The sequence below is a fragment of the Podarcis cretensis genome (assembly GCF_951804945.1).
Source record: "Podarcis cretensis genome assembly, chromosome: 3".
Classification (NCBI taxonomy): Eukaryota; Metazoa; Chordata; class Lepidosauria; order Squamata; family Lacertidae; genus Podarcis; species Podarcis cretensis.
The window spans coordinates 38,404,651-38,432,319 of record NC_137172.1 but is presented as its reverse complement, the minus strand read 5'-3'; the positions used below and the strand labels follow the sequence as shown (position 1 = coordinate 38,432,319).

General features: G+C 40.6%; 1 protein-coding gene across 4 annotated transcripts in view; it reads right to left on the bottom strand.

The window, feature by feature from the left end:
* BTBD9 (BTB domain containing 9) overlaps window positions 1-27,495 on the bottom strand; it is a 156,495-nt gene extending 129,000 nt beyond the window's left edge. Inside the window, exons 1-7 of one of the 4 annotated variants that reach the window (XM_079969265.1) lie at window positions 21,877-21,935; window positions 19,822-19,964; window positions 14,555-14,766; window positions 12,072-12,435; window positions 9,332-9,596; window positions 7,882-8,101; window positions 6,256-6,375 (exon numbers count right to left, since the gene is read on the bottom strand). In XM_079969265.1, coding sequence (XP_079825391.1) covers window positions 6,256-6,375; window positions 7,882-8,101; window positions 9,332-9,596; window positions 12,072-12,435; window positions 14,555-14,739 — 1,154 coding nt within the window. In that variant the 5' untranslated portion in view covers window positions 14,740-14,766; window positions 19,822-19,964; window positions 21,877-21,935. Of the gene's footprint in view, window positions 1-6,255; window positions 6,376-7,881; window positions 8,102-9,331; window positions 9,597-12,071; window positions 12,436-14,554; window positions 14,767-19,821; window positions 19,965-20,132; window positions 20,649-21,876; window positions 21,983-27,474 lie in introns of those variants that run through there. The other 3 variants (XM_079969267.1, XM_079969264.1, XM_079969266.1) reach the window with 3 other exon arrangements.
* Window positions 27,496-27,669: the final 174 nt, after the last annotated feature.

The following is a 27,669-nucleotide window of genomic DNA, read 5'->3' as shown; positions in this document are numbered from 1 at the left end:
ACTACTTTGTCAAATGCAGGAACTCAGATAAGTGTATTTACTGCATTTATAGCCTGCCATTCACCATATAGTGCATTAACGTAACTTAAAATACTATACAACATGAGAAATGTATAAGCAAATAATAAAACCATTGTTAAAGCAACAATTAGATAGTACAGTGGTACCTCGGGTTACAAACACTTTGGGTTACAGACTCTGCTAACCCGGAAGTAGTACCTCAGGTTAAGAACTTTACCTCAGGATGAGAACAGAAATCGCGCGGCAGGTACCATTAGCTAAAGTGGTACCTCAGGTTAAGAAAGGTTTCCGGTTAAGAATGGACCTCCAGAATGAATTAAGTTCATAACCAGAGGTACCACTGTGCAGTCATACCTCAGGATAAATATGCTTCAGGATAAGTATTTTCGGGTTGCGCTCCGCGGCAACCCAGAAGTAACGGAGCACGTTACTTCCGGGTTTCACCGCTCGCGCATGCGCAGACGGTCAAAATGACGTCACGCGCACGTGCAGTCGCGTCTTACGTTCTATTCAGGATGCGAACGGGGCTCTGGAACCGATCCCATTCGTATCCCGAGGCACCACTGTACTGCAGAAGGAGGTGACTACCATCACTTCACCCTCCCACAAAGGCCCGCTGATGAAAAAGCATATCCTGTCAGTGCAAGATGCACCTCAGAAGGATGAGCACTGTTCAGCAACGGGACACTGCAGAGAAGGTGCTCTCATGTGTCATTGCTAGGCAGAGCCAAAATGACAAGATGTAAGAAATTTGCTACCCTTTATAGGAAGCTCCCAGCACCAAATACCAACATTATTTCATTTTGTGGGGCGAAACAGCTTTCCCATAGGAGGTGGAGAAATGCAAGTTTCTAGATATACAGAAGCAGGATCTTCTCCTACCTGTAGACAAGAGATTAAAGGAGTCACAGCTGCACACATTGCAAAAGTTCAATACTCCAAGGACCACCTCACCCCATATAAACCAACCCAGACCCTGCAATCATCATCTGAGGCCCTTCTTTGTGGGCCTCTTCCACGAGAGGTCCAGAGAACGGCAACATGGACCTTTTCTGCAGTGGCTCCCCACTTGTGGCATGTTCTCCCCAGGGAGACTCACTTGGTGCCTTCATGACATATCTTTAGGTATCAAGAAAAACATTCATCTTCCCCCAGGCCTTTGGCTAATTAAATAATCTATGGCCTGTTAAGCAGCAAGGTGGGTATTGTTTTTGTTTGCTTGCATTTTTGTATTTTTTATATTGTAAACCGCCTTGTGATCTTTGAATGAAGGGAAGCATAGACATTTATTTAAGCATTTAAATATATAAATAAATAAATAGAATCTATCTGCATGCAGTGTTTACAAATAATAGGTAATAACCCTCCACGATAAAAACAATCTATTAAACTGCAACCATTATTGGTCAACAGTCTCATAATGTCATGAGTGTGTTAAGTTCAGAAAGACACACAGCCACATTGTCTGAATCGTAAAGAGTAAGTGAACAGCATGCAACAAAGACATCTTGCGTGAACAAAGGATATCAGTCCAATTAAAATTTGTTCTAAAACCAGATTTTAAATTTGTTTATGAATCCATACATTACACCAACTAATCTGTGTTTCGAAATTCTAACAGTTAATAGTTTACAAAATTAAGAGCCTGCAGTTTATAATAACAGAAAAAGCACACCACTTAGAATCTCAGCACAAGGGGCCCACCAAACTGGATCAATGGATTTTCACCTTTCCTAGGCTTACAGGACTAAACAGTTCAATATCAGTCAAATATTTTCACAACAATGCCATGGGTTGCTGTAGAGCAGGACCTCCATTTTCATAGTGGAAGATTAATTTTCAGCTGGTAAACAGTCTGGTGCATTGCCCAGTGTCTGGGGATCAATACACAAAACAGACTTTGCTTCTCTGTCAAGCTAACTGTGTGTCAATCCCAATTCTAAGAGTCTTTGCTCTCTTATGAGAGTGGATAAGAAAAAAGCAGCTCTTTGAGCTGGGAGGAGTTCTTGGTGTCAGCTTTATTGATTACGATCAGAGCCCATGGAAAACTCTTCTTTTTATATCAGCAAGTGTGAAACAAAATCGTTAGTTCAGATTATAGCTACAAATCATGATCAAACACACAAAAGAGTGGACATAAAAGATCTGTGATCAGGGAATACACTTCTTAGCCAAGGCCTTAGCTTGGCCATTTGCCAATGTCTCTGTACATTCTACATTTTTACCCAGATGCCTATGTTTTTGAAACTATAGTCTGGGTCCATTTGCATAGCCATCTTTCCTGTCTACACAGACTTTTCACAAAACCCTAAAATTACTAGGAACTCATGTGAACTAAAATAGGTGAAGGGTGTCTCTTACTTTCTCATTTATTCCTTCAATCCTCAACTTCAATTGATTTTTCCATCTCATTTCATAAACAGAGAGGCCAAAACACAATACGTTACAAGGATAGAAAAATAAGAGAATGTGATTTTAAAAAGGATGCAAATTTAACATCTTCCCAATAAGTCACCAATTTCTAAGATTTACTCTGGAAAACAGCCAAGGAAATCACCAGTTTAAGAAAGTTATGCTTTAGTGACACCACGTGGCTATATGCCAATTTGCCATCTGCCCAGAACACTAAGCACATTAAGGAAAATCTAAATCCTAACTAAATTTCTTGCCATCTTGTGGGATAGATGAAGCAACATTAAAACACAGTAAGAAATAAATCAGTAAGAGTGTATAGGGGACTAGATGATTTACGATTTAAGAGGCACATTTGTCACTTGCATAATCAAACCTAATATTATAGAAGAAACTGACAATGTGTCTTACACTTGCATATGTTTCCTATTTCTGTCACTTTGAGAAGATAATTACCAACCAAATTAATACTTACTATCGGAATTTAACAACTAGGTTCGGAAATTTACACAGAACGATGCAAGATAAATGACACCAAAATGGTAGGACCACTGGAGACTTTTGTCTATTTTCTAAATTAGCTGGCTCAACCACATATTCGCTGAAGGAGGAGGGTGCCCAGAGAGAAAGATTTCTGTCAAGTTGATCACCGGTATTTTATAATTAGCTGTTTTGTGCACTTTGCATAATAAGAAACATGAGTTGGAGAGCCCGGTAGATTATTTTATGCTCCAGTGTTGAACTACCAGTATGAGTTAGAGAGCCCAGTAAATTACTTTGGATGCAGAGAAAAGCAGAGGCTGGCAGAAGCTGACTTACCTACCCCGCTCCATCCCCCCCCTCCCCAGTTCCTTCCATGAGCAGAAAGCAGCTCTGGAACCAACCCACTGACAACTAACAGGTTACCAACACATATATAAGCAAGCAGTTTAGCCTACTCCAAGACTCCGTTGAAATGCACTAGGCACAGAACACAATAACAGCATCAGCAGTTCAGAAACTAATTTATATTTTTCAAAATGCTGTTCAAAACCAATTTCAGGCTGTAATAATGGCTACAATATATTGCAAGTAATGCAACGAATGACTGATTAGGCCAACTAAATCAGTCTGTGTTTACTGCAAAATTTCTGGCATACATTTAAATATTAATAAACTAGAATAGTTTGCAGACTGTGTGGAACAAGCTCTTTCAGTATGACTTTGTGATAATGTTCATATGAAGTTGGTATTGTTTTGTGAAGCCTGAACCAAGAAATTGGGAGAAATAAAACAGGGAGCACAAGAGTCTATAACCAGGAAAACTCAATGCATCATCAGGAACATATCCCCCCCACCCAAACAACATCAAATTAAAGGAATCTGTACACTTTCCTAGCTGAGCTCAACTTGCCTCTCCATTCCCATAGATGATATTTGCATACAACAATAATTCAACATGCCACCATATTTTACCAGCATTTTAATGCAGCCTTGTATTTAACTCTTTGTCTGGTAGCTACTGGCAACTTGGAATTCCATGCTGAATGCATCGTTTTTGGCCACTTGGTAGAATGCAATATTTTAGTAACCTGCTAAGCGGCTAGCAGCACACATCTCCATGCTCCTCACCTCTTATTAGGTTAGTAAATAATTTTGTAAGTGATTAATTTTTATTAATGCTTTTAACAATCATGCTTTTCCAGCATAGCAGATCTAATAATACTTTCCCATCATCAGTGGTAGCCAACATGATGCCCTCCAGGCAGGCCTGTGCAGAGTGAGGAGCAGTCAGGTCTTGGAGGGCTAAACTGGCCGGCAGGCCCCACCAGGGACCAGCTGCATTTTTGTTTGAGTTTATAACTTTATTCTGACAATATGGCCGCCCTGGGCCTCAGACAAGTTCCGCATGGGCCTGCCTCCAGGTACTGTTGGGACTACAACTTCCATTATCCCTGGTCATTTGATACCATGACTGGGGCAGATGCAAACTGGAGTCCAACAACACCTGGAACTACTCCTATCTTTCACCATCATCAAGTACAGAATACTTTTTTCACTTCTTAAATAGCAAACTGATACCCTTGTGTTCATGCCCTCCTTTATTCAGTCCAAAGCATCCCTTTGCAGAGTTGCTGACACAAAGTATTGACCCAAGTTATCTTCTTTAAGATAAACTTCAATTACAGCAGCTACAGCAAAGATGCAAGTCCCTAATATGCAATCAGAAAGAGCTTAAATGTGTGCATTTGAGAAAGAGCAATACTTTCTTTGTGCTCCATGGGGAACTGTGCTGGATGCTCCAGAGTAGACCAGGGTTCCAGAGTGGAGCCAAACCCTGTTGCAAGCATGGCTTGCATTCAGCACTAAAATTAAACTGTGTCAGGGACATGCCCTTCCATCTCTTTGGTCCCATTCCTAAAGAAAAGCAATGCAAAGACATTCAAAACTGTATGGTCTGTATTGTAAGGATAAAGAAAAAGGCCTGGACAACAAAATAAATATTGGGTGGATTTCTCCTCAAAAACCTCAGCAGAAGAGATGCAACTCTATTCCTTTGCATCTCCAACTGCCCCTGAACTACTGCACTCCCAAAAGCTATCCCTTGCTGGATGAACAACTTGTCACATTAGAATGTAATTTAAATTTAAGTTTATGAGAAAAGAAATATAAGTATTACTCAGCCTTGGTTTCTTACAAGATACTTACCTTTTCCTTTTTAAAAACTAAACTTTGTATTATGTTTTTAAGGCTACTGCTTCTTTGAATTGCTATCCTTAACCCCATGAGGACTTCAAAGGAAAGAGCCGAGAACTGCAATCCCTGAAGTGATTCATGCTACTTTCTGAATCTCTTATAGTTTTACCCCTTGGAGCTTTTATTTCTTGATACTTGGGACAAGCTTGTTATTCCTACACACACACACACACACACACAATCTGAATTAGAACAAGATGTAAAAAATACTATGTGAATCTGTGTAGGATCTTATATATACCAAAGGGGGGAAAGATATCCCCCCCCCAAAAAAAAAGTGGCCAGGGAATGGGAGGGAAAACAAAGTAATGCTTTTCAAATCAGAGATCATCTCACATACTATCACTGCCTCAACTGCAATCCCTGTAATACTGCAGAAATTTACTGAAGGGGAAAATGACATTTTCATTTAATATTATGATGCTAAATTGCAGCTGCCTGAATAATAAAAAGAGTACCTTCTACAGGTGAAACAAAGTGATGCAGTCCAAAATTGTACTTGATTCTCTGGAAGGGCCTACCTTTAATTTTTTTTAAAAAAAAACAAGAAGTGCTTAAAACAGGTTTATAAGTTAGATAACTACATGCTAGGCAATTTTATTATCAATGGGTGGTATCCAATGGGAATCAAACTCAGAGCCGGTCTATTCTAAGTATTACTAATGTATATCACCCATAACGGTAAACTGCAATTAACTGGTGAGCATTCAAGGAAAAAAATCTAAATTTTTCCTTCTTGGTTTTTCAGCATCACTTTTCCAAAACTTAGGGACAACATTCATAATTGATTGGGGTTATAAAATACTTACAAAGCCAAGTTGTTCTCTACAATGCCTACAATATACACAAAAAGCTATCATGCTTAGGACTTGAAGACGATCAGATAGATAAACAATTAGCAGAAAAAGGACTGCATATAAAAGGGGAGAGGATTAACAGTTTTCCAAGCCTACAGTTTGCCTCTCATTATCACACAGCTATCTCAACCACTGGAATTTGACATCTAGCTCTAAGCAACAAATCGGAACAACTGAGATACAGGCAATAATACCAAACTGCATAGATGTGATCAAATTGTGCACTAACCTGCAGACACGGGCAGGAAAATACAGCTTCTGCCAAGATCGACAGAGATATCTGGAGTGGTCGATAACACGGATCCAGTCGAGCTCGTCCATGGACACCTCGATATAATAGGAGTAAGACCTTTGAACAGCAAATTAATTAATTGTAACACTGAGATTATCAGTGCACCATCTTTACACAGAATACCTTATGTATCCTAGTGACTGACTATGTTAAGGTCACATGAACTCTACTAGACAACATAAAGCCAAATATTCAATAAATTACACCTTTAGTGGCAATATAACAAAGTATTAGCTTTTAATGTAACCAAGACTACAGTTCTTACACATATTTGCATGACAGGTACATCTCAAAACTGAAATATAATTGCATGCTAAAAATACTTTGAGATCTTTTTAATGGCAAAATTCACAGTCGCAACAAAATGAAGTAGTCTTCCTTCAGACATGATGGAACATTAAATGCAGACATTTAACACACCTAAAGTCATAAAAAAGTAATTTGTATTCCTACTGCATAGGCTAAATTTAAACCTGAACCACAGTAGTCATTCCTGCTACAACATCAGCAAGGCAGCTTAGGAAAGATTTAGCAGACTATAAACATCAGCACAGAATAAAGGGAGACTGAAAAGGAAAGTTTATTTTGTGTTATATACTATTTTCCATCAGTTTTTGGTCAACAACTCTCAACTCTATTACACCTCCTATTTTAATCCACTATATTATATACATCTCTCTGCTATCTTATTTTACAAATTAATCATTCTGCTCTATTAGAAACTTGCAATTTGCAACAGTATCCTTGTTTTTCTTATACTAGATGCTGCTATTACTATTAATATGTGTCACTGACCAAATCCTATTGCCCACAGGGTTAGGCTGTAGGATTTGGTCAGTGGGCTTAATGTATTTTTCGCTCTATAAGATGCACCAGACCATAAGACACATCCAGTTTTTGGAGGAGGAAAACAAGAAAAAAAATATTATGAATCCCAGAAGCCAGAACAGCAAGAGGGATCGCTGCGCAGCGAAAGCAAGGATCCCTCTTGCTGTTCTGGCTTCTGGGATAGCTGCGCAGCCTGCAATCGCTCCATAAGACGCACACACATTTTCCCTTACTTTTTAGGAGGGAAAAAGTGCACCTTATAGAGCGAAAAATACGGTAATTATCACGTCATGGACGACTTTAACAACTCAAGTTGCTCTGCTCTGCAACTTGAGAACATATATGTCAAAACAATTAGCTTCCCTGCAAGGAGCTGATCCCAGCAGGCTGTGCATTTGGTGCCAAATTTAAGAGACATTGAATATAAACTCCGCTTGCCTAAAAATAATTGGGACCATAATTAAATGCTTTCCATTCTTCCTTTGCAATCACAGCTTTGCCTGCCCCAGACACCTGAAATCATACATGACATCAGGTGAAGGGTGGTGGGTGTGGCTTGGGGGGGGAGGACAATCTCAGAAGGCCAAATAAAGACTCCCTGGAAGGCCTAATTAGGTCTGCAAACTAGAGGTCCCCCAGTGCTTTGTTAAAGTAATTATATTAATGTATAGATTTGATCCTGCAGTAGCCTAAGAAAAGGTATGGTTGGTAAACTGAGTATGACTTGGAACTCACCTGCTATCACGATCCCATAGCAGTATACGTATATGATTAATTATTGATGGCTGACCCAATTTAATTTCAATACCAGAACGACAGTCATCATCAATGGGGTGTCGGGAAAATCCATGATCCAAATCATAATTCTGTGTGTCTCCATCTAACAAAGCAGATTTCAATTCCCCTTTCACTACCTGGGCTCCATATTTCATAGTGGCAATGTTCTCACCTGGTACTAGAAGAATGGGAATAAAAACGATGTTTTAAAATTATGCTCTTCTTGCACATTATGCTATTTACAAAAATGTGGAACAAATGATATTAAAAAGTCATGCAAAAAACAGAAGGTATCTAAAAGGCTGACATTATGAAGTGTCTAGTGACTGGTTAAAGCCACTACCCTGTCATTAAGAAGATAAAGTGAACCTTGCTGGGTCAGGTCAGTGGTCCATTCAGTCCAGCATCCTATTCTCACATTGGCCAGCCAGATGCCTATGGGAACCCTACAAGAAGGACCCCCTATGTGTATATGTGTGTGTAGAGATTTGCTTATTTTCACCAAAACAACAATTCAACACAAGGTACTTATGATTAACTCGCATTGGAAGCAATAAAATGGGACACGGTCAGGAATATCACATGTCCCATTAATTTTAAGTGGACTTGGTCATAGCTAATTTCTACTGGACTGTGGCCACAGTGTTCAAAAATATTTCTATTACTGGTAAACTTTATATTTATATAAGATGCACAAAATACTAATTCCCAGGAAAACAACATCATTTAAAAAGTGGCTCAAGAGTACCACTGCAGATTTGCAGCCTCCTCGTGACAGTCAGTTTAGAGGAGGGCAGTAGGGAAGGCATTAATTTATTATGACTTGTAACTGCCTAAATTTAAGGAGGTGCAATATTTCTGATATATTCAGGATAGAATAAATTTTAGGAATCTTTTGAGACAAGTGTGTTTTTAAGCAAGTAACCCAAGTTTCCACCAGTAGAAGGACACTCACACTACTGCTATTTTCCCTTGTCTCCTCCATCTTGCCAACTTGTGTGCCTGTTCAGCAGTGCCTCCAGAACAGGGTATACTGTGTCATGAGGATGGGTTACAACATGAGTGAAGAAACACTCAAAACCGAGTATGAACAATGTTTCCCTCCCTACTCCATGGCACAAGTCACACTGTTCACCAACACCCCCAACTTCTGGAGAGACAAAGAAAAATATTGGTTGCACAGGTGGTCTTCTGCTCTTGCAACCTTTGAATACAACACAGTAGATCTGAGTGTTTTGCCATTCAACCAATTTGCTGTAAACAAAATAACCTTATACAACCTTGTGAACACTTATATAGCTTTGTATTTCTGTTAGTAAACATTTACTCGGCATCAATAGTTCGCTAAGGAAGTTTTTAATTATATGAAAACATATAGGGTCATTTCCCTGGAAATACGGAGGCTTACTTAACATGCCCCTATAGTTGAGGTCCATATCCCGACTTTCAGATCGAACTTTAATAGCATCCAAAATGGCATCAGGCGACAGCAATCCAGAAGGCCTTACAACATTTAAGAGCTCTGTCAAACTCATCAGTGGCAAGCGCACTGCCTGCATGATTTCCGCATGATTTTCCTTTGGGTTGTGTTTACACCAGTTCATCAAAGCTTGGAAAATATCCTTCTCAGGTGCTGCAAATGAATCCCTCAGTACAATACTGAGAAGGGCTGGCTAAGAAACAAGGAAAGATTAATGTAAATACAATTTGAAAACCAAACACAGCTGGACTCCCTGGCATCCCACAGTTCACATACACGAGTGGCCACTGGAGCCACCTTTCATCACAAGTTTGCTTATCACAAACCTTACTTTTATTTACCATAGAAACTATTATGTCCACAATGAAATTCTGATCCTAGGGTAGTTTACAAAAGGTTAACTAAAACAACCCATAAAATACAGCTAATGTTATAAAGCCCAATAAGTAAAAATTCAAAGATCATTACAATATTAAATACAACATTAATTCATAATAACCCTCACACTTTAAATAATCCGATCAATTCCACCAAAGGCCCAGGTCAACAAATGTGTCTTAAACTGGAGCCAGAAGCCCAATAATATAGTGGGCATCAATGCCTTCAGAGGGAGAGAATCCTACAGGGCAGGGTCCCACTACAAGAAGACCCTATCCCATGTTTTCACCAAGCGTCCCAAACCCACCAGCCACAGATCTAGGTCCAGATGGCACAAGATATGATTGAAGAAACTTCTCACAAGTATGTGGGAAGAGGAGAGGGTAGGGGAAGCACACAACATCTTTCTCAACAATTCAGGAAAGCTAACATTATTTATTGACTAGTATTCACCATTCTTTACTCATATCTCATATATAACTTATATACAACTTTGCAGCCAAAGATGCAGACTTATGATCAAAGTTTCCCCACTAAAAAAAATCAGCAAATTCTAAATAAAGTACTGTGATAATATTTGTAATCTGCCTAAAAGGTAGGGCCTACCCTATATATACAGGAAGTCCACAACTTATGTGTATTTATCTGGTGTGCATTCAGCTTTGTGTGCTTGCAAAATAAAAATTACAAATTAAGAAGAAGGTTAAAAGGGAGCAGATATTGGGAAGTAAAAAGACTTTCACAATCCCACCTACCATTGAATGCAATGTGTTTTGACTATATGTGATTTTGGCTTTAGGAATGATCCCTGAAATATAACCCCTGTGAAGTTTGCAGGCTTACTGTGCCCTAATTTAGACAGAACCACAAACACCAAAAATGTAAGAGAACAGTGCAATGGTATCAAAAGCAGAGAACAGAAGAACATAATACTAGCACATTTTCTTATCTTCTGGGCACCTTCAGCATCAGGTGTATGAAATGTCTCTTTAAACAGATGAAACTACATTTGAAGATGCTTGTTTCCTATACTAAACAATATATTCAAAGTTATCTCCTAAGAGAGTGTTAGGCAGAGCTGTGTTCAAAGCATCAACAATATAGCATCATCTTCAGAACAGCTTCAAAACAGCTTCAGACTTTTACTACATGTTAAAAATCAAGGTTTGAGTGCTAACCTTAGCCACCTTACAAGGATGCAGAATGACTTACAAACCTACATGATATTAATTATTAACCTGTCTCCTTGGGCTTCTCCTTTAATTTTCGGTAACATATTGATTCTTCACTGGCATCTTTTCTGATCTAATCAAGTCTTTTGTATAATTGACTTTTCCATTAAGAAAAGGTTGTAAGAATCACTGCACTGCATCTAATTCTGTTACCACAATCAGTAGATGTCTCAATTTTATCTCCTCTTTTTACAATATATATATTAAGGCTAGGCAGCATTATAAGCAGTGATATTGTACTAGTAAGCAAAGAATAACCAACTGCTGATTACCAACTTTACCTTTATTTATCATGGAGACAATTATGTTAATAATTAAATTTCCAGGAGGGGGCAGAAATTCTCTTACAGTGGAAGTTATTGTGTGTCCCAGAGGTTTCATTCAATATAAAGGTAGCTTGTTTCCAGCCCCCAAAGTCTGCTTTGTTCTTCTCCTCCACATGTTATTGGACTGCAACTCCCATAATCATTTACCATTTGCCATGCTATCTGGGGCTGATGGGAGTTGTAGTCCAATAACATATGCAGGGCACCATGTTGTCTACCACTGACACAGTATAGCAACTCTACCTCCCAAACATGAGAGCTATTTTCAGGTATTGTCTTCATGTTTTCAAAAACAGTTCTGTGAAGGGGACAGAGTGGTTGAGGCATAGTGACAGCACCGTGGCACAGCCAAAACAGTTGTGATGGTCCCACGGGGAAGACTGACATTTATGTGGTAGAGAAAGGTGTATACATGGGAAAAGGTATTCACAAGCAGTGAAGAATCCCCATGGACTCCGATTGGAAGCCCACAGGAAGATCACAAAAAAAAATGGTGGAAGTACTACTGTCTCCCCTCTGATCTGAGTCTTGGTACTATCCCAAAGAACTCCAACCAAGCTTCATCCAAGATATATAGAAAATGGGAAAATAACTACACATGGAATAGAACATTGCACTCCATGAATACTGGAATGATTTTCAGGTCCTATTTCCAAAAACATTTACACAAACAAAAAAAATAAAATTGGGAGTGTTATTTTTTAACTGAAAGCTTAAAAAACTGATACATACCTTAGAAAGTGACAGAAAACCTTCACTGGAGAGCACCTCTTGAGCATTTCTGTCCATAAACATGCAGCACATACATGTAAGTTTGGGAAGCAAATACAGACTAGCAACATCGTAAGTCATGCAAACGTTCTGAATGTTAAGGATGGTGCAAAGATACTCAGAGGTGGAATCTTCCAGTTCTGGGAATCCGTATTTATGCGCTAAACTCAGGAAGTCTAATAGGACCTCCTCCTTCTCATCTCTTAATGTGGCACGGCCTGTGTAAATATATTTTAACAACATTGTAAAGGCCTCTGCAGTGGTGTCTTGGAGAGGGATTTCTGCTTCAGGCTGAGATTCACGCATTCCGCCATATAATAATGCTCTGTACAAAAGGAGAAAGAAACAATGTAAAAAAACTTGTATTCTGGTAAGAGAGACCTTAAGTAAGACTTGAAGCATATACTGTAGAATATGGCAAACACAACTGTCAATAATTTCATTTGCAAGTTAAATCTATGCAATTTTAAGAAAATTATAGCTGGTCCTTAAAGTTAGAAACTATGACCTTAGCTTTGAATTTGAGCACTTGCTATGAGATATTAGAACAAACATTCAAGAGTTCAACTGAAATTTACTTACAACAGATTATCAGAAGCAACTGCACAAAAGGAAGTGAACAAATTGTTTCATTCAACACATGCAACAGAGTGTCCGGTAAAACATCAAATGGAAGGTGCAGTATCTACCGTATTTACTATGATGTTCTTGGAAGTCAATAACATTATACTATCAGCAGTGTTTTCCTGAACTTTACCCATAGAAATCAGTTGGTCACTCATTTTATATCATTTTGATAAGGGTAGCAGTATACTGAAAACTGAACAGGTACACAGAGTATGCTGTTGTATACTATTTTACATCATCACACATATGATTATGTGGAGGAAGAGAGAAGGTAGAGCTTATTTTCTTCTAAGCTATATATTCTGAGATTACTGTAATCAACCACCAGCAGTATATTTGGGAGGGAGATTCAAACTCTAAATATTTTCAAAAACCAACTGAAAGCAGAGAGAGTCTATCAGACCTCTTAACTGCTGCCAATCAGTAGTAAGCGTCTGATATGCACCAACAAAGCTGATCTTACGGTTTGGCCAAGTCCATGCAGAAGAGGCAGTTATTCAGGTAACACTCTGCCATTCCACTATCATCAGAAAACATCAGCTGAAATCAACCTTAAGAACTATATCTGCTCAAATACACACACAAAAAGAAATATTGGGTGCTACCCAGCTGTGGCTGCCCATGAGCAGAACAGACTTCTACTCACACAGTGGTATGGGGGAACACTCCAGTGTGGATTTGGTGAGTGTATGGCATCTGCAATATGGAGAGGGAGGAGAGGAAGCAGAAGTCTGCTTGTGGAACACTGGATTTCATCCAACGTAAATTTCTTTTTAAGATAACCTTACTATGAGATTTTAGATCTTTCTAAAAATAGATAATGAATAGAAATTTGTCTGGGATTTTATCAGGGACTTAACCATAAACTATGGTTAAGGCAATCACACCTACCCAAAAGGAGAATAGATTAAGGTTCAGTAAGAAAATTTCAAATTGCTTGCCTAAATTTCATCTAAAAGGTAAAGGTAAAGGTACCCCTGCCCGTACGGGCCAGTCTTGACAGACTCTGGGGTTGTGCGCCCATCTCACTCAAGAGGCCAGGGGCCAGCGCTGTCCGGAGACACTTCCGGGTCACGTGGCCAGCGTGACATCGCTGCTCTGGCGAGCCAGAGCCGCACACGGAAATGCCGTTTACCTTCCCGCTGGTAAGCGGTCCCTATTTATCTACTTGCACCCGGAGGTGCTTTCGAACTGCTAGGTTGGCAGGCGCTGGGACCGAGCAGCGGGAGCGCACCCCGCCGCAGGGATTCGAACCGCCGACCTTTCAATCGGCAAGTCCTAGGCGCTGAGGCTTTAACCCACAGCGCCACCTGCGTCCCAAATTTCATCTACCACCAGGCAGAACACAAAGCAAATGTTGGGAGGTGGAGTGGGTAGAAAGGAAGACAGAGTTGCTTTTCACAACCATAGGAGAAAGCATAAAACTCTATTTCAAAAGATAAGCAAGGAACAAATAAAATGTGAAATCTCACATCCAACGACATAATTCTATCTCACATTGTATGAAATGTAAATACACACATTTTACCGCACTTCATAGTAACAATGTTTCCTGGGGGAAAGCATGTATAGTGTGTGAACATCCTGAATTTTAGGTCTTTAACAACCAACATCCATTCTGGATACCTATGCAGTGAAGGTCAAGATATGACAGCATAATTTAAGTATTATCTCACAGTTAAAAACAGTGTACCGTAATAGGTGTTCAGAAAGCTCACATGCACTGAGCAGATGAAATCAGTTTACTTTTAGTAGTTTCTATTTTATCTTGCTTAACCAGAAGCTCTAAGTATATCTGATAAGAAGTTATACCTCACCTGAAATATTGGCACCTCGCTGCCAGAATCACTCTGTGTGCAGGAAAACGTTTCTTTTCCACTATAAAGGTAACATCACTATACTCCTCCCCATTCATCAGAACACCAACATGATCGGACAGAATGTGAACATGGTCTATTTCACCTACTGCTGTGTAAGGACGGAGTGGATGGCTGTTACTCATCTTGCAGGAGGGTGATATATCCTACACCTATAAAAATAAAGCATAAATAATATGAAAGAGGGACTCTCCTCTAAAAGTTATTTTAAAGTTAAGTGATGTACATGGAACCATCCTTTCATCAACTGATTGATACAAACATTGTTTGGCTACAAGAAAATCCCAGGTTTAATGAAAGCAGATGTCAGAATGTAACACTGCCAATCTAACTGCTCCAAATAAACAAGCCCTTATAAAGCAAATTAGAAGAAAATCATTATGTTGTAGGGTTTCCACACAGTCAGCCAACTCACTAATTATAATGCTCTGTACAAGTTAAAATTGATTCTGTAACCAGGGCAGATCAATTAGGAACCATATAGCAGTGCTCAAATTAAATATTGAAATCTACACCAAGAGTTTTCATCCATAATTAGCGAGAATATTAGTATTTATGACCTATTCTCACAGGAGCCTGATTAACTCTCCAAAACTGAGATCACAGTGATTTTCAATTATTAATATAGGAAGTCTTTTCAACGAATCATGTTTTATAAGACAGATATACTATTAAGTCCTTGAAAAGCTCTCCCGGGAAAGTATCAATGCCCAGTGTGCTTTCAGACTGAAGAGGCTTTTCTGGAAAGATAAACCTTCTGCTCTTTACTTGCAAAGCCTAAAAGACTTCTCAAGGGGAGACATGGCATTTGCAAAACATATGCTTTAGCTACAGTACTTCGCTCAGTTCATGATACCCACACGGTGCATAATTTGAAGCTGCTTTTATTTTTAGCACCCCACTTTGGGGAGGATAGAGTACCATGCACATTTAAATAAATTATAAAGTTTCGGAACATCTAGAATAGCTATTTAAACATTTTTCTCTCATACCTTGTATTTCTTCATTACACAAAAATTGTGTGTATGAGAGAGCGAGTGTAAACAATAGATTTTAACTTTTTAATATGGCTTTTACTATATTGTACATGCAACTAGAGCCAATGCTCATGTGGAAGATGAGGTTTCTGGCTACCCCTGCACTTGCAGGGATAGAAACTGAAGGCAAAACAGTAATAGGGGTTTTAAAAATACCAGGTGAAACCGTTTTCAGAAAAGTAATCTAAGTGATACAAAATATATCAAACATTTTTAGAGTCAACTATTTCAAGAGCTACTAAAAAGCCAAACACACTTTGCCCTGTTCTTTAACTTTGCAGCGATGCCAGTACTTGAGAGGTGAGCTCTACCCACTTCCAGACTCACTAGAGCCAAGAGTTCAGCAGATGGCAGTTCATCTTTCAGCCACTTCTCAATCTGACTGTTGTTAAATCTGAATTGCTATTTCTCAGAAACTACAAATGGTTCAGAATGCAACCACAGAATGTTCACTGGGATGAGCCACAGGGAAGCTGTCTTTCCTTTGAATTTAATCACATATCTAAGTTGCCAGAGGAAAACTTTTGGCTCTTCAAATGTTGCTGGACTAAAACGCCCCATTTTTCCTCCCAACACTGGCCAGCTGACTAAGGTTGTTGAGAGCTGAAATCCAACACCACTTGGAGAACCACAGGTATCCCACCCCTACTTTTATAACTTCCTCAGGAGCCCAACTCTAGATCACAGGAGAGGGCTACCCAAGACAGGGTACTGGAAGATCTGTTCCCTGCTTTGCAGGCCTTTTCCCACCTGGCCTGGGAGTGTGGGGCCTGGACTGATTCCAGCTGCAAAAGTTGAAGCTGCTGAACAGATTCTTGGGCTGAGATGTTTGGGGGTTTTGCTGTTGTTGTGGAGGGGGGCTGCTGCTGTTGGTTTTTTGTATCTTGATTTTAGATACTGATGTAATTTATGTGGAAATCATTCAGTTTGGTTGTGTATTTTTTAATATTTAATTGATTATGGCTATTATTATTATTATTACTGTAATACCCCAACCATGTGGCTGGGTTTCCCCAACCACTCTGGGAGGCTTACAACATCTCTAAAAACATAATAAAAACATCAAGCATGTTGTAGTTTTGTATTTTTTCATGTTGTAAGCCGCCTTGAGCATCGTTTGAATTGTGGAAAGGCAGTATACAAATAAAATTATGTATGCATGTATGTATGCCTGTCTTTCCAAATGTGACAAAAGGACTGTGCAACTCCTCCCCTTCTACCCAGGAAGGTTGATGCCAAATTAACACTACACTTTTTCATAAACCTTGGCTGCTTTTGGCAAGTTTTTCTGCTGTTTATTGCAGGAATTTTTAGTTGGCTTTCATTCTGTTTTTGTTTAATGCATTTTTGTTGTTTTAATGTGTATCTGTGAGTCACCTTTCCAAATTTCCTGGTTCAAAAGGCAGAATATAAGTTTTTAATAACTAAGAACCAGTGTTGCACAATGAATACCATGCTGGATGTGAACTGAGGAAGATCTGGATTTAAATTCCCACTCAAGGCATGAAGCAGATACCTTGATCCAGTTTATCTCCACCACTCAAACATGCATTCCTCTCCCCTAACTCACAGGTAATTCTGAGGCTAAGATGAATAGCTCAGTGTAAAATACCTTGAGGTCCTTGGGAGAAAGAAAAGATATAAACGTAAATTGAATTTTAAATACACATATATACAGAATAAAATTAAATCAGATTCATGTTGAGCTGTCCAAAGGTATTTGTGGAACAGAATTTGTGTCATGTCAGCAAGTAGGAACAGCAAATCTTACAGGATAAACTATTGAACAACAGGAAAATGACTTAGAGCACAGCTTTCAAAACTGTGTCACGACACATTAGTGTGTCAGCTACAATGTGTAGGTGTGCCGTGCAAACACTCCCCACACTCCTCCTGAGGCTGGAAAGAGGTTAGTTTAACCTCCGGTTTGCTAGTAAAATTGAATTAAGGTAAAGGTAAAGGGACCACTGACCATTAGGTCCAGTCGTGACCAACTCTGGGGTTGCGGCGCTCATCTCGCTTTATTGGCCGAGGGAGCCGTCGTACAGCTTCCGGGTCATGTGGCCAGCATGGCTTCTGGCGAACCAGAGCAGCGCACGGAAACGCCGTTTACCTTCCTGCCGGAGAGGTACCTATTTATCTACTTGAACTTTGACGTGCTTTTGAACTGCTAGGTTGGCAGGAGCAGGGACTGAGCAACAGGAGCTCACCCCGTCGCAGGGATTTGAACAGCCAGCCTTCTGATCAGCAAGCCCTAGGCTCTGTGGTTTAACCCACAGCGCCACCCGCATCCCTCTAAAATTGAATTACTGGGTCGCAAAATGATGCATGTCTAAAAAGTGTGTCACCAACATGAAAAGTTTGGAAAACTCTGACTTTGTGTAACTGAGGATTTTAAGTGTGCGTGACTAAGGCAGGGTTGTTGTGGAGGTGCGCGTCAGCAGCACTGGGCAGCTGCCCAAGGTCTCAGGAGGGCCCACCAGCACTACCTGATGCACTACTCAAGGATAGTGTAGCTGTCTGAGCAGGAGGGAGTTCCAGAGCTCCACAACTTGAGTTGGGAAAGCAATAGGGATCATTGTAGCTTCGGTCCCTAGGCATTGCCATGTGTCCTGGTCTGAAAAGCACCTGATGAGTACCTGAGGCCAAAACAAAACTAAGTATTATAATCATAAGTGCAGAAAGTACTATAAAAAGGAGTGGCACCTTTGAAATACTTCTGTCTGCTTTCATTTTTGTTTCTTTGACTCATTTTAATTGCCAAGCCCTGTTTGTCTGTTTCAGTCTATCTAGTTACTGCAAAAAGGAGAGTTTGTGCAGCATAGTGCCTAAAATAACCGAAGAAGTTCAAATCTACCTCCACCCTAACCTCACTTGTTGATTTTAAGCCTGTACCTGCCACCTGGAAAGAATCATGTTGATCTACCTTACAGAAGATATTGGGCCCAAAACATGCCATGCAGGCAGTCCAAATGCAATTGTTAAGTTAAACCATAAGTACTTAACCTGGATTTACAGTGGTGCCTCGCAAGACGAAATTAATTCGTTCCGCGAGTTGCTTCGTCTTGCGATTTTTTCGTCTTGTGGAGCGCGGATTCCCCGGGTATTAACGGTTTTACGAAAAAGGAAGCAAACCGCAAGACGTTTTCATCTTGCTAAGCAAGCCCATAGGGAAATTCGTCTTGCAAAGCACCTCGGAAAACGGAAAACCCTTTCGTCTAGCGAGTTTTTCGTCTTGCGAGGCATTCGTCTTGCGGGGCACCACTGTATTATGTTGTTCAGCATTGTGAACAAAAAGGTCTATACAAGATTTCTTTGAGGATAAAATGAACAGAGAAAGAACCAATGAATACTGCTTTGAGTGTATAGCTATTTTTAAATGTCCATTTAGAGCTCAGGGTTATGAATGGGTCAGAATTTTTCAATTTATTTAATTTAAATATTTATAAACCACACTTTCATATACAATATCACAAAGGCAACATACAGACTAAAAGCACAATACAGAAAAACAAGAAAAACATCAAATTGATGATAGTTTATACAGGGGGAGGGAGTGCTTGGTTTGTTTCTTCACGCAAGTCATTAAGCTTTACACAAGTTGTAAATCTAAATAAAAAAGTGCATGCAATGATAATTCTGTTATGGCAAAGAGTGCATATGCACTGTGTTCACATATGCATATGAAAAACTGTCATGACAGCTTGGATTCAAATGCAACAAAAGGAAGACAAGCAATTAAGAGATTCAAAATGGTAATTATGTAAATTTTCAGAAACTATTATAATAACCAAATTATTACAAATCAGTCTTATACATGGAAAACAAGAAACCTGTACAAATAACTGAAACAGATGCAAAGTAGATGCCACTAAATATACAACAGGAATACATGAAAGATGGCGTTCTAATGAAAATTACACAGGTGCTCTACAACTGGTAACTTTGGGTCTATTTGTAAAATATCTGAGATTGTGGCTTTCAGAATTAAAATCTCTGCACAACCTGGAAAATGGAACACCACATTGTAAGTATCTACGATTTCCAAGATAGAAACACTGACAGGTGGAGGTAATGAAAACAACAAAATTACAAATTCACTACTCTGATGCAGTTTCAATGCATCCAGACTGAAGCAATTTGTGCACAATTTGTAGTATAGATACTTACAATGATCGTGTTGACACACTAAACCATAGTTAAGCATTGTGTGGATGAGCTGGAACAAATTCAAGCATGTCCTGTACTGCCTTCTTGCCCTCCTAATTTAGTTTCACTTTTATATTTTGGTTTGTCATTGCACTTCTAGACAGCTATAGAAAAAGCAGAAAGCCCTGCTCTATACTGAAGTTGGTAACAGAAGCAATAAGGAATCTGTGCAAGCAAAACATTAGTTTCAAAAAGTTTTATTAAAAAAAAAAATTAAACCATCCTCCACCGAATGGGTTCCAATAAGCACAATTCAAAGTGTTGGTGCTGACCTTTAAAGCCCTAAACAGCCTCAGCCCTGTATACCGGAAGGAGTGTCTCCGCCTCTGTCATTCAGCCAGGACACTGAAATCCAGCACCAAGGGCCTTCTGGCAGTTCCCTCACTGTGAGAAGTGAAGTTACAGGGAACGAGGCAGAGGGCCTTCTCGGTTGTGGTGCCCACCCTGTGGAATGCCCTCCCATCAGATGCCAAGGAGAAAAGTAAATCTACAACCTTTCGAAAGGTTCCCTATATAGGGAAGTTTTCTAATGTTTAATGTTTTGTTACATTTTATATATGGCTGAGGCAACCCAGTCAGATGGATGGGGTACAAATAAAATAATAATAATAATTACTATTATTAACAAACACACAATATAACAAGACACTACAGCATCTTCATACAAGTTATAGGACTGGGGAGCCAACAGTCCAAATCATCTCTCAGCTATGAGCATCACTTGGTTACCCTGGACCAGTCTCTCAGTCTAAGCCTATCACACAGTGATGTTACAACAGAGAGGAGCAGGAACCATATATGCAGTCTTGAGCTCCTTGGAGGAAAAGTGGGATATAAATATAGCAAATAAAAATAAATAATATAAAACCAAAAGCTCAGCTGATTAAAAACGGCTTAACCTTATGCCAAAAAGATTGTAGCTACGGTGCCAGTCAAACCTCCCTGAAGAGAGCATTCCAAAGTCCAGGTGCCACCACAGAAAAGCCTCTCCAGCAACTAGCACAGATACAATTCCCAACCCAAGAACAACACTGTTCTTGTGGTATTTTTCTTTTACTGTACTATTTTTTGTTGGTAGTCGCCCAGAGTGGCTGGGGCAACCCAGTCAGATGAGTGAGACATATATATAATCATATATATATGTATCTGAAGAAGTGTGCATGCACACGAAAGCTCATACCAAGAACTAACTTAGTTGGTCTTTAAGGTGCTACTGGAAGGAATTTTTTTATTTTGTTTTGACTATGGCAGACCAACACGACTACCTATCTGTATATATAATCATTATTATCATTATCATTAGCACAAACTGCAAGGAGGGGAAAGGGTCCAAGTCTGCAATCCTACCCACGGCTATGCAGAAGCAAGCCCTTCCTTGGCAAACCCCGGGAGCCTACTGCTAATTTTTTGTGAGCACCCGAAGAAAGCAGCTACGGGCAGCTAGAACTGCACCCAATTCCTGTTAAAAATAAAAAGTAAAGGTTTGGGCTTCAAAGACAGGCGCCCAGAGCATCCTCAGATAAGAGGCCTGCCTGTCCCTGTGAAAACCCTCAAATGCATACTTTCTCACCCACCACGCCTGAAGGGTCCAAGAAGACCTGCCCCGTATCCTGGAGGCGGGAAGGACTGCAAGGTCAGGGGCAGCCCCGCCACCTCGTGCAACGCCAGGTGCGCCCACCCACCCACTCACCGCCCATCTTGTCGCGAGGCCACCGTGGGCCGCGAGCGAAAGGCAGGCGGCGCGTCCACCGCCCACAATCCCGGCCTTACGTTTCTCTGCCACTTTCCCCAACGACCCCAATAGAGAGAAACGCGCCAATACCCAGGGAATGGGCAGGCTCCCACCCCGCCCCACTTCCCCAAGCACCGGACCGGTGGGGGGTGGGGCGGCGGGGAAGGGGAGGGAAACCGGGCCCCGCCCCTCAAGGGTCCCGTCCCCCCACCCGCCGGCACGAGCGAGACGGCGCAGGGCGCAGGCAGCCCAGTCCAGCCCCCTCATCCCTCCGCCACACTTACCGGGCTGGCGAGCTCGAGCGCGGCCCCCTCCCCCCTCCTACACCGGCTGTCGCGTCCGCGCGTCGGCCGGCGTGCTGACGTCACCTAGCAACGACGCTCCCGCCGGCCCTGCGCGCTGACGTCCGTAGCAGAGCGCAGGAGTGCTTCAGCGAGATACTAAAAAGGCTAGAAGGGTTGCGCGGGGATCCCTCATATCTGGTTGGGCCAAAGACACAAACTTACGTGGAGATTCAGTTCTGCGAAAAGTGTATAGATGGTTTCCAAACACTCAGTCTGTTTCCATTTATTTACTTATAGCTATGTGTTTTCCTGGGATACTTTTTATTTTATTTTTAATAATCTTTATTAATTTAAATTACACACATTTACAAAGAATTTACAATCTCATACTACAAAAAGAAAATTAAAGAAAAAACAATTAAGAAAAAAGAAAAGAAAATGAAGAAAGAAGAAAAAGCAGATTTACGTGCATTTTTTAAAAAAAGTTTTCCTGGGATACTTTTAAAAAATAAAATAAAATAAGGATTTTGGCACAATGGCAGAGGCCTAAGAGCCTCTGCTCTACAGGGAGCTGGTTTCAGGCCCCAGAACAACTCTGCATTGCAAAAATTTCTGCAAACATAGCATGAAGGCTGCCAGCACCAACCCGGCCTTGTGGGAATTCCTTGCAGATGATTGCAGTGCATGGAAACTGGCGGTCAGGTCCTGTAGCCACAGCAGTGACCAGAGGAGGAGGCACCACCAGGAAGAGTGCAGAAAGGACTATCGCCATGGTGCATCTGCAGCAGCAGAACCAGACGCCGTCATATCTCGTTTTCGCCATGGCCTGCTCTATAACTCTCTTAACAGCCTTCACCCATGAAAGCACACACTTCCATTGTTTCCTGAGACAGACACCTGCCAACCCTACATGAAAACACACACACACACAAAACAAAACAAACACTGTCAGAAAGTGAATGTAGAAGCCAAAGCGGCTATGGACTTGGGCCTCTGCCATTCTGACAAAATTCTTATTAAATAGCCACAAGAAAACTTCTAGTTAAATCTTTATGGCCAAGAAAAGAGGCCCAGGTGCCAAATATTCACTTGGGAGTTTTAACAAAACAAGTGGGTTTTCTTATTGAATGGCAGAAGAGCCTGCTTCCAGAAATGTGTAACACGACAGATATGGAAAGGCCCTACTGTAGCCTAGGACCAAAGCCTAAAGGCACCCCGCCCGCTGAGGGATGTTATCATAGCTTTTGCTGACTATTCTATGAGGATCTAATGAGAGCAACAAGGACAAATATGAGGAAAAACAAGTTATGTTTTTACAGGTTCTGAGCACTGAAAAACCCTAAACACATAAAACACAAGCAGGGCATCCTTTTTTCTAATCCTTGAAACTGATGGCATGCAGACCAGAGCTACCTCCCCAAAGGGCATGAGCATGACACACATATTTACTTTATTGAACCTGTCTATCCTGGGGGGAGGGGGAGGAAATCAGGGCAGGAGATACTGGTGACACTGGCCTGTGGGAAGACAGTCCCAGTAGCATCACTGAGGCATCTAATCATAAGCCTGCATTTTTATTAAAGCTTATATGTTTAATCAGGGCTTGTATTTTAAAATGAGCTTAAAGATTTTCAAATGTTCATGCCAGGCAGAAGAGCAGCTGCCTAAGAACCTTGGCAAAATGTTTTTCTCCTAGACAAGGGGGCCCCCTGATTTATAGCAGAAAACAATTCTCAAAGTCGTAAAAAGGGAATTACAGGCTGAGAGCCAAGGTTACACTGACCCTACAAATTAAGGGTGGATAAATAGTAAAATGAGCCATATCTTCTTCCTAAGGTTAAAAAGGTCAAGAGCAGTGAAAAAGCAACTGGTCTGGCTGGCAGAAAGAGAACATTTTTGGGAAGTCTTTTATAAAGCTGTTTCTTTCTTAAACTAAGATCCTTTTAAGATTTCTTTTCCTTTTAAAAGGTTATTTATGTATTAAATATATTAGTTTAAATATAATTATGCAAAGGATTTAAGAAATGCTAGATTCTTATTTCATATAGTTGTAAGAGTTGTAACTATCCTGAAATTAAGTCAGCCACCAGCCCACCCTCCTGCCAGACAGGAGACGCCATCGAGCACTCCTGATATATGGTTGTCAGGCCTTTTGTTTAGAAACCTTCAAATGAAGGAGATCTCTCAATGTTGATGTGAACTCAAAATCCTTGACATATGTTTAAGATAAAAATTCAAGATTAACCATCTGTTTTGGAAGGCAATAGGGCAAGGAGGGCAAGAGGTGAGCTGGTAATTAAGATTCCTTGTTGAGACACATGTAAGATATATTACTACTTATTTGTCATTTATAGATAGAAGAATATATAGCTTTTTGTTTCCCAAAAAAGGGCAAGAGGAAATGGGTGTATCTTTTGTGATTGGTTCTAGCAAACAGCCAATAGGAATTTCAACCAGGCTGATTGGACAGAGGCAGCCACAGGAGGAGCAAGGGGGCTGGATTAAGGAAATATAAGTGCTGGCCAGAATGGCAAGAGGCCAAGCCAGAGCTTGGTAACCATATACCACTGTGCCTCATATTTATTTGTCTGACAAATAAATTATTATTTTAATTTCTCTATTGCTGCGTTGAATATTTCATTCCAGCTAAGCGTTAACCACAAGCAGGGTGCTACATCACCAAGAAGACGTTTGGGCACAAGCATAGGTGCTAACTCTAAGAGGCCAAGACCCTTTTGGTCCCCCAAAATTTGAGCTGAGCCACCCCAGCCTCCACTGCAGCTGCTGCTGCTGTGTGAAAGCAAAGGTAAGGCTCCCGATTCCCCACCTACCTCCTCCTATTCTGAGGTGCCCTCCCTCCTCTCCTCCCTTCTGGCAGCCTTGGCATGGACCCATGAGCCCCTTGCCACTGTGGGGACTTAACCGCTATCACTGCTGGCATCTAGGTGAGCAGATGAGAGGGCAGTGTGCAGGCTGGGGCTGCTGTCATCCCTGGTCTCAGCCCTTAGCCCCAGCCCCAGCCCAAGCCCCACCTCCCTTGCCCAGCTGCTGGAGCCTCAGAAGTGCCCAGTGAGGGCATGTAAGCTTTCCACATCAGCCTATTCATGTTTAAATGCAGAAAGGCACATACAATCACGGGCCCATTTGAGTATAAAATTAAGATTGTTTTCACGGTGGCCCACATCTTATAAAAATTAGGCCAGAGAAAGAAATGAAATGCATTTCAATTGATGTTAGATGGTGTGTGTTCAGTGATCTCTCCCTTCTGGGTAAGATGGTCCTCAATGTTGGCAGTAGGGAAAATGAAGGTACCCTCATTTGTTATACAGAGACCCTCATTCAGAACATCTAGTCCAGTACAAACTCTGCCCCCTCTGGTTCACAGTTCAGTTTGTACTTGAGTTTCGTTTTCAGTCTCTGCAATACCCTCCTTTCACTAACGCCACAGAATACTGCATACCTAACCCACCCAACCTGCAAAGAAGCAAAAGAAATCTTTAAAACACTTAGCCCGGGCTAAATTAATTAAGGCCCCTTCATAAATGGCATGTCCTACCTTTCCTGCATCACCAACTGCACTCCATTTTACTGCTAAACTTGAAAGTGAATGTATGCACCACAAGTCATAAAGTACTGGACATGTGAAAGCTTTCCAGCAGGAGGAACTTCTCCAAGTTCAAATATAGCACTAAGCCAGTATAGAAGCTCAGTGCAAGTACACACTCAAATATGCAAACACTTTCCTTCTAACTCGGGCATTCGCAGCTTGTGACCCAACATGCAGCAGCTACATATACAGCAATCTGCCAGGTGCCTCTCACTCTCACACACAACCAGTTTTACAATTCCAGATGGCAACGAAAACGATCTTCCTGTCTTCTGTATTTTTCTCATCTGCTAAGAGATTAAACAGACATGTCATGTGAAATTTAGGAGTGACTCTTTTATGAATCCTAGTTTGCGATTACTTCTCTGCACAGTAGAAGCTTCTTTCTTCATTAGACGGATGAAGGCTTCTCCCTAACAATGTTAGGAAGCAAGTCCATGAGGCAGCATACCAAAAATAATTTTTATTCCAACTCTAAATGGGCTGTACTCAACTAAGTCCTACTTAGAGTGGACCAACTATAATTAAGGAACCTTAATCATGCCCATTAAATTCAAGGGGTCTACTCTTGAGGAGGACTAGCTCTAAAAACCACCCAGTATATCCATAAACATGCAGATATGTCCATTTATTTACATACGCACACTCTATGAAAGAATTGATGTATTTTAAAACATTAAAGCATTTCTTCTATCAATCTCATTCTTGGTACTGAGGCTCTCCATAACAGAGCTATATTTTTTTCTGATAAGTCTAATGGATCCCATATTGAAATTGATCCAGACACCCCTTTAAAGAGCTTCCCTGTCTCAACCTGTCAGCTACATAACACCTAACTCATGGCCAGTGTGGTGTAGTGGTTAAGAGCAGTAGATTCAAAATCTGGTGAGCTGGGTTCACATCTCCGCTCCTCCACATGCAGCTGCTGGGTGACCTTGGGCTAGTCACACTTCTCTGAAGTCTCAGCCCCACTCACCTCGCAGAGTGTTTGTTGTGGGGGAGGAAGGGAAAGGAGAATGTTAGCCGCTTTGAGACTCCTTCAGGTAGTGATAAAGCAGGATATCAAATCCAAACTCCTCCTCCTCTTCTTCTCCTCCTCCTCCTCCTCCTTAACTTACAACCCCTTAGGCTGAATCACTTTTAACTTTACTCCTTTGGTGAACAGATCTAATTAATGACCTCAGTAAAATGTCCCACTTAGCACACAACCCCTGGAAGTGTGGATGGGAGAGATTCTGATGGGTTTCCACCATCAAGTACAAACAATCTTATTTCACAGGCATTTGGGGTGAACCAGTGAAACTAGCTTTGAATGACTGTTAATGGACATACATTTTTGTAACGGCTATATTACATAGACAAATCTATATAATAACAAAATGTCTGATTCCCCTTAAACAATATTTTAATATCCAAAGGTCTTCCACAGTCTCAGAACAAGTCTTTTGGCTCAGCTGATGGGGCCTCTCTCTCTTATTATTTTTATTCTTGCACGGTGTTATCTAAAACACAACCAAAGGTTGTGGATTTTGGTGGATTTGCAAAAAATTCCAGAGCCAGGGCTGATATAGCCAATTGACACTCTTAATCAATAAATCTCAAGTCAAGCCACATCTGCACTACCTAAAAAAAACCCTACATAATGTCACTTGAGCTAACCCTTAGAAACAGATGCAACAAATCCAGCACTTCTACAACATCATGGCAATACTAAAGTAGACAAACAATTCAAAAAATGAGGTAGATCTTACTTGTGAAACATTAATGTGATTGAACTGCCTATCCTAGTGCTATCACAATTAATGTACAGTAGTTATATTTGAAGTGCAAACACTAAAGCAATGGGCAAAAGTCAAGTGAATTTAACACAAATCCAGGGAGCTAATGCAAATGCTAGCTTAAGAGAAAGCTTTCTCCTCACAAGTCATTAATTAATTGCAATGGACACTAGATTTTCAGACTTCAGTATTAAGCAGCAAAACAAAACTTACAAAAAAATCTGCATTGAAGAAATCACACACTAATTGACTTACAACAGTGGTCACATAGAAGCTGCTGAAAAAAACAACCATTAACTCCATAGGTGCTTCAGATATATTGAATTGGATATCAATGGCACCGTCCTAGGCATGTTTACTCAGAAATAAGTTCAGCCATGTTCATTAGGATGAATTCTCTAGCCAGTG